Source organism: Taurulus bubalis (genome assembly GCF_910589615.1).
Source record: "Taurulus bubalis genome assembly, chromosome: 12".
Lineage (NCBI taxonomy): Eukaryota > Metazoa > Chordata > Actinopteri > Perciformes > Cottidae > Taurulus > Taurulus bubalis.
The window spans coordinates 25,466,399-25,473,815 of NC_136600.1; the positions used below are offsets into that span (position 1 = coordinate 25,466,399).

At 39.6% G+C, this 7,417-nt stretch overlaps 2 protein-coding genes across 2 annotated transcripts; one reads left to right on the forward strand and one right to left on the reverse strand.

The window, feature by feature from the left end:
• The first annotated feature begins 1,474 nt into the window (after positions 1-1,474).
• On the forward strand, positions 1,475-4,191 carry LOC306744522 (zymogen granule membrane protein 16-like). The gene is made up of 6 exons (XM_079227181.1): positions 1,475-1,506; positions 1,657-1,744; positions 1,907-2,039; positions 2,379-2,478; positions 2,822-2,911; positions 2,998-4,191. Exons 2-6 carry the CDS (start codon positions 1,684-1,686, stop codon positions 3,208-3,210), a joined length of 597 nt encoding a protein of 198 aa, XP_079083307.1. The 5' UTR covers positions 1,475-1,506; positions 1,657-1,683; the 3' UTR covers positions 3,211-4,191.
• Positions 4,192-5,154: 963 nt separating this feature from the next.
• Positions 5,155-7,417, reverse strand: LOC306744524 (zymogen granule membrane protein 16-like). The gene is made up of 6 exons (XM_079227183.1): positions 7,319-7,417; positions 7,095-7,170; positions 6,797-6,926; positions 6,031-6,130; positions 5,725-5,817; positions 5,155-5,638 (listed from the first exon to the last, which is right to left on the reverse strand). The coding sequence occupies exons 2-6, from the start codon at positions 7,141-7,143 to the stop codon at positions 5,501-5,503; spliced, it is 510 nt and encodes a 169-aa protein (XP_079083309.1). The 5' UTR covers positions 7,144-7,170; positions 7,319-7,417; the 3' UTR covers positions 5,155-5,500.

A 7,417-nucleotide genomic window follows, 5' to 3' on the forward strand; every position in this document is an offset into this window, starting at 1 on the left:
GGAATGTGTAGGTAGGGGTGGGGTGGAAATCGATTCAGCATAGTATCGCGATAGTTTGCCTTGTATCGATACACGGAAGCCAAGAATCGATCTTTTTTTTATGTAATCAATTATGGGAGGCATCGGAGAAAGAGATGAGAAATGCGCCCTCCGCGTGTAAATCAAACGTCTGGACTTCCTGTCACTCGTAGCGGCGCTGCTGCACAGCTGTTGCACGGCGCACAGGACAAAGTCCGCGACACGGCGCTGGTCAAAGACGTTAACAAAAGCATAAATCAAACTGTCTGCTGGTACTCTCGTAGCACTGGAAGCGGCTGGTGTTACGGATTAACAGGCGGCCGTGTTAACTGGTGACTTCCGGCCGAAAGTCGTCAGTTAACACGGCCGCCTGTTAATCCGTAACACCGGGATCCCGACGCAGTTCCTGGAGAAGTAATATTATGAACCCAGACACGGCGGCGTTTGATGCTCCGACCTCTTTGGGATTTCCACAACAAGTATAACGCAGAAATAGTAGTTATTTTCATGGTGGATGGCAGAAATGGAAACTCTTTGCACGGAGATAAACCACAGAGATAAGCCCCGCCCCCTCCCTGGCGCATCCAGCTCGAATGATGCGACTATGCAGACTGTAACACAAGCAGTTCAGTTTGTCAGGTGCAACATTTATGAAAGTGTTGGTCAGTTTGTCTGCTTGACAATCACATTTTGCAATAAAAATGATTGAAATGAGATGAACAGACTGACACCCCCAGTGTTCGGATGTACGTTTCTGGGGTTTGATTGTAAATGGAAAACCGGAAAGAGAGAAGAAGAGGAAACGTTCTAGTGAAGTTTGGAACGAGAATAAAAAGTGGTTTCCGTCTTGTGCAAACTACGCTGCATCGTGTTGTTGTTTCATTAATAAAGTGAAGTACATTGTCCGTTAATGACGCAGCATCCCATCATGCCCGTATTTATGTAAACAATATCAGACAACACAGAAGGCCCAGGTCCAAAATGCACGGCCCGCCACTGCAATTTATTGTGGGGTGAAGGGGTCAAAAAAAGGGGGAATGTTGTGTATTTTCTGTTTTTAGCAGAAGGGAGGGTGTCTGGTTATTTCTAAGAGCAGGTATAGGGAATTTATGTTCTCCTTTATATCTTACTTCAGTTTGACCTTGAGCTGCACAGAGACTGTTACTGACAGTTAAATGGGTGTTGGGAGTTTTCTCTGCTCATTTGTACTTATTGGCTCGCTTATGCGGCACCAATTAAAGAACAATTCCTAAACTGGTTTAATAACGAGAGGCGTTCCCGTAAGTGTGATGAGCTGAAACTTCAAAGATAATTGTCTCTTCCTGGTTCAAATTAAAACTCTCAGAACCGTGTGTGCTATTGTTTAGCTATCAGTGGCTGAAGGAATGTGTGGGTGTGTGTGTGTGGTGAGGGACGGACATGTATATAAGTGCCAGTGTCATCTGATCGATCAGAACTCAAGCTGTTTCCAGGAGATCTAGACTGCAGGTGAGTTTTATTAGCACGTTACTGTGGCTACATCATTTAAATTATAATGGCTTTATGCTTATTAACAAACAAATGACCGATTGTTTTCATGTCTCAAGAAGTATTGATATTTTATGATGATGATGATGATGAGTTGGTTTCTGATTCCAGTGTCTCCAGACGCCTTCACACTCCACAATGTTTTCCTTCCTGGTCTTCGCTGTGCTCTGCACCAGCTGCTTCTGCAAGCTTCCTCCAGGTTTCAACCCATCTTCAGTCTTTTTATGCCCATGTCATACTTTTTATATAAACATATGTAGTTTCTAATGAGATCTTTGTATATTAATAGTGCAGTCAAGTTTGGTCAAAGAGCAATAGCTTCCTCTGGTCCATCACTTAATATCTTTGTTTTATTCTCCAGTTCCCGGACTCACGTACTACTCCTACTCTAAGTCTGTTGGAGGTGGTAGTGGCACGTCCTTCTCCACAGCCGGAGGAAACGGAAGGATCACAGCGGTCAGAGTCTGGGAGCACAACAACGCTTACATCGCTGGGTCAGTCTGTCCTCCCTCTTGTCCAGATGTGTTAAGGGCTGGACTCAACTTATTGTGGGGTGAAGGGGTCAAAAACGGGAGTGTTGTGTATTTTCTGTTTTAGCTGAAGGGATGGTGACTGGTTATTTTTTAAGAGCAGGTATAGGTCCTTTATTTTCTCTTTTATGCCTTATTTCAGTTTGACCTTGAGCTGCAGAGACTGTTACTGACAGTTGAACGGGTGTTGGAGTTTTCTCTTCTCAGTCAAAGGGTCATTGTGACTGCATGATGTTTTCTCTCTGATCATGTCCTCTTGTGTGTAATCAGTGTGTTTCCTCTCTCTCGTGTCCGTCCCTGCAGTATCCAGGTGCGCAACGGTGGCATTTGGTCTGAAGTATTCGGTCGCACAAGAGACATTGTACAAGAGATGGAGCTCTTTGATGGAGAGACCTTAATTCAGGTCAGAGAGCCACCGAAACTAAAATATTAATTTAGTCTGAACAGAGAAAAGAAAACCTCTGGAAAGAAATGTAAAAAAAAAAATACATGTATATATATTTTCCGTGTCATTGAATTATCAATAGAAGACAATTTTATTGCCTTTTATTGAAACTTTAAACAATTTTTGTTATTATACTGTTCCAATGACTATTACTAGGAGTATAGCATTTGTTATATACATTCTATAATATTTATATTACACTATGCATTCATGATTATGTATAATATATATAATGTATTACTCATCCAGGGATAACCACATGTACCACCTGTGTTAATGTGACCTCTCTGTCATGTTTCAGGTCTCTGGCAAATACCACAGCAACTATGTCTATCAGATAGTATTTGTGACCTCCAGAGGGCGCTCCCTGACAGCGGGCCAGCCAATACAGGTAAATACCTTCTCTACTTTATGTTTGTTACAATTATCATTTATAATATTCATCTTTATGTGTAAACTTTTGATGCTTTGTTGCAGCGCTCCTTTAACTTCTACCCGACCCACCCGGACGCAGAGCTCAAGCTGCTGAGTGGCCGCTTCAATAGTGCAGGGATTACTTCAGTGGGAGCTCACTGGGGAGTCGTCACGGTTGCACCGATAAGCCCTCCTGAATATAGCAGAGAAATGAAGCAGAGATCTATTGTGTTAAATACCAAATGTTTGTTGAGAAAAGCGACTTCACTTACATGAAGTAAAAGTCATTAGAAGCAGTATTGCAGACAGCTGACTGCTTATTCATGTGTGACGCTGCAGTGCATGCAACCTCAAACACACAACACATGCCAAACATATTTATTAATATTGTACAATTTAGATCTGACTCCACTGTTATTTGACTGACTTCTGTCCTCATTGAGCTCAACTTTACTGTTGAGTATAGTTAACGGTAAAGTATATATTGAGCTGTTGCTATGGCCCTGCTAATAGTCCTGCAATAGATATATAATCTGCATTTAAAGCGAAGTAGTCCTGAAAGTGTATAATTGGAAAGTAGTGTACTCATGGTTGTAAAAAGCTAAGTACTGATGTGTGCAGGTTGGATGGGAGACAACGCCCCCGACGTGTTCTTTATGTCCATTCTACTTCGTAACTTAACCTTACACTTCACATACATACTTTGCACTTCTTTATTGTTTACATTTAATTTCCTAAATTAATACACTCTGCGCTGTTCATATCTTTCAACCCAGTTATTTTTATTTTGTATATATCTTTCATCCCTGTTGTTTTTATATGTTATTTTTGTGTCTGCAAAATGCTACTCTGACCACAAATTTCCCCTTGTGAATTGAAATGGAAGCAGGGTTTCAGAGCTTTTTCTCGGTCTCAGGATATTCTGCCTTGATTTTAATCCAGAACACCGACAGAGTTGAAACAGATTTTTGAGTTTCATTTTTGGGTTAACGTATCAACGTGTCAAGAGGCTCAGACGCACAGACTCATGTATCCGGTCATTTAAATATTTAACCTTCCTCTTTTAAATGCATACAATAACCACTTGAAATGTGTTCATTGCATCAAGGCTGTTTGACTTTGTAAGGAACCTCTATTTCAACAAAATAAAACCCAAACATGTTTTTTCACTAAATTATAAAATGCTCTGGTTGAAATTATGACCTTTGTGTTGTTAGGGTCGGTTTTGACCCAGTTATAAAAATAAGATTAGCTTGATTGGTTGTTGTTTTTTTGACCTTGCAAATATATAGGTTGTGTCATGACTTGTTCTGCTTTTCATTTTGTGTTAGTATTAAAGCATTATTGCTGAAAAAATGATTTTTTAGCCTTTTTGTTGAAGTAAATATAGATGGGTCAAAATTGACCCGTAAAACCACAGATGTTACTATAGTTAATAATGTTAAAATGAAAACATAAATAAAACAAATGTTTTAAAGAGATGTGTTCTAATACCGCTCAGTAATAGTCAGCTAATACAACAACCTTTTATTTATTTCTATAATTCTCTTGAGGCTCATTTTACCATTGTTTTATTGAAATCGAGGTATCCTGACAAAGAAAAGGCCCAGAGGCCCACACCAAAAATATCAAAACATACAACAATATGATCATGATAAGGAAGCCTAACAAGGTCACCAAGAGATGAGAAACACATTAGATGATAGATAATTGTTTTTAGTGTATTTTACAGCTGATTTAAGACATGGGTCAAAACCGACCTGTTAACACAAGAGATGCTAACAGAACGCTAACACAAGAGATGCTAACAGAAAACTAACATAAGAGATGCTAACAGAAAGCTAACACAAGAGATGCTAACAGAAAGCTAACACAAGAGGAAGGTTAAAAAGATTCATCAGCACATGCATCAAGTTTTCTTGTATTTTGTTGTTTTATTAGTTGTTTGAATCTAACATAAAATACAAGAGTGTGTTGCGTGCAACATCATTTAATATATCTTGGACAAAACATTTCCCTCACCATTAAAAACACTTTAAATCTATACTTTGTGTTACAGACGACCAGATTCGGCCTTTTCTGAATTATTTGCAAAAATATGTTTCTTCATTTTCTCTTCGTCACTACATAAAACCAAACAACAAGGTTTGGATGTTAGCGCTTCGGTCACAGTAGTATATAATAGTATCTTGAAATACAAGAGTATGGAACAAAACATTTCTCTCGCATTAAAAAGACACCGAAATAAAAGTCACAGTCATTTGTACAATATCTCGTACAGTTAGCATTTCTCAACAAACATTTGGTATTCAACACAATAGATCTCTGCTTTGTTTCCTTCAGTGCTGCACGTGTGCAAAATGCTTTTACTTAAAGCTCCTTCATCCTTCATAGTAGATCCTGTGTGTTCACCTGAATCACAAACTGGGTGAGTCACCAGTCATTACAGTTATTTTTTTGTTAATAAACCATTAGAACTATAAACTAAATCATTTCTAAATAGAAAGATGGGTTGATCTCTCCCATGATGAATATGAATCCGTAATGGATTATGAATTGCTCTTCATTAGGCAGAGGTACTGTTGCTTTGACCCATGACGACTCCCCAGTGAGCTCCCACTGAAGTGATCCCATGCCCATTGGTGCGGCCACTCAGCAGCTTGAGCTCTGCGTCCGGGTGGATCGGGTAGAAGTTAAAGGAGAGCTGCAACAAAGCATCAAAAGTTAACACATGGAGATGAGTATTATAATTAATAATGGTAACAAAAACAAAGGAGAGAAGGTATTTACCTGTATTGGCTGGCCGGCTGTCAGGGAGCGCCCTCTAGAGGTCAAAAACATTATCTTGTAGATATAGTTGCCGGGGTTGTATTTGCCAGAGACCTGAAACATGACAGAGAGGTCACATTAACACAGGTGGTACATGTGGTTAGACCTGGATGAGTCATACATTATATATATTCTACATAATCACGAATGGATATTGTGTAATATTAATATTACAGAATACATTCAATATATAACAAATGCTACTCCTAATAATAGTCCTTGGACCAAGAATTATAAAAAAAAAATTGAACAATGAATAGAACAAACCTGAACAATGGTCTCTCCGTCAAAGAGCTCCAGCTCTTGTGCAATGCCGACTATTTTACCAAATAATTTAGACCAAATGCCACCGTTGCGCACCTGGATGCTGCAGGAACAGACACGAGAGAGAGGAAACACACTGATTACACACACAAGAGGACATGATCAGAGAGAAAACATCATGCAGTCACAATGCAGCTGGATATTGGAATGAATCTTGCAGGAACAAGTAGACAATAGAGCAAGTGTATAGAGAGCAGATTATTGGGTGGAAGGAGGCTGAACCTTGTGGTTCACTTTCTAAAAGAGCAAGACCCTCTCTGGCTTTTTAAATACTTTGACCGAGAATAACAACAGGATTAAATTGTTACAACTCATTTCATTATAGACATTTAAAGTGCATACATGTTTCAAAATGGTGTGTCATTAACTTGTTATTAAATAATTATATATATATATATAAACCCCAATTTGCACATTAGATAATGGGAATATAGAATCTTGTTAATCAATTCTTCCCTTAGACTGCGAAGAGAAAACTTCAACACCATTTGAACTGTCAGTTAGAGGCTCTGTGCAGCTCAAAACTGGAAAAGATATAAAGCTAATGGGACAAATTAAATAAAGGACCTATACCTGCTCTTATTAATAACCAGACCGTCCCTTCAGCTAAAACAGAAAATACACAACACTCCCGTTTTTGACCCCTTCACCCCACAATAAGTTGAGTCCAGCCCTTAACACATCTGGACAAGAGGGAGGACAGACTGACCCAGCGATGTAAGCGTTGTTGTGCTCCCAGACTCTGATCGCTGTGATCCTTCCGTTTCCTCCGGCTGTGGAGAAGGACGTGCCACTACCACCTCCAACAGAATTAGAGTAGGAGTAGTTCGTCATGGGAGCTGGAGAAGGAAAACGAAGATATTAAGTGATGGACCAGATGAATCTACTGCTCTTTGACTAAACTTGACTTCACGATCAATATACAAAGATCTCATTAGACGCTACATATATTTAAATAAAAAGTATGACATGGGCATAAAAAGACTGAAGATGGGTTGAAACCTCACCAGCCAGGCAGCTGGTGCAGAGCACAGCGAAGACCAGGAAGGAAAACATTCTGGAGTGTGAAGGCGTCTGGAGACACTGGAATCAGAAACCAACTCATCATCATCATCATCATCATAAAATATCAATACTTCTAGAGGCATGAAAACAATATAATTTAAATGATGTAGCCACAGTAACGTGATAATAAACGTCACATTTAAAGCGTGAAGCTGTTGAAACTCACCTGCAGTCTAGATCTCCTGGAAACAGCTTGAGTTCTGATCAGAGGATGAGATGACACTGAGAGACTGGCACTCACTTATATACAGGTCTGTCCCTCACC

What these genes read in the sequence shown, in the direction of transcription:
- LOC306744522 (XM_079227181.1), top strand. Translation starts at nt 1,684, where the DNA reads ATGTTTTCCTTCCTGGTCTTCGCTGTGCTCTGCACCAGCTGCTTCTGC. An exon ending in AACAACGCTTACATCGCTGG is followed by an intron (nt 2,040 to 2,378) that starts GTCAGTCTGTCC and finishes CCGTCCCTGCAG; the next exon opens with TATCCAGGTGCGCAACGGTG. An exon ending in CAGCGGGCCAGCCAATACAG is followed by an intron (nt 2,912 to 2,997) that starts GTAAATACCTTC and finishes GCTTTGTTGCAG; the next exon opens with CGCTCCTTTAACTTCTACCC.
- LOC306744524 (XM_079227183.1), bottom strand. Translation starts at nt 7,143, where the DNA reads ATGTTTTCCTTCCTGGTCTTCGCTGTGCTCTGCACCAGCTGCCTGGCT. An exon ending in CTGCACCAGCTGCCTGGCTG is followed by an intron (nt 6,927 to 7,094) that starts GTGAGGTTTCAA and finishes TTCCTTCTCCAG; the next exon opens with CTCCCATGACGAACTACTCC. An exon ending in ACGGAGAGACCATTGTTCAG is followed by an intron (nt 5,818 to 6,030) that starts GTTTGTTCTATT and finishes GTCATGTTTCAG; the next exon opens with GTCTCTGGCAAATACAACCC.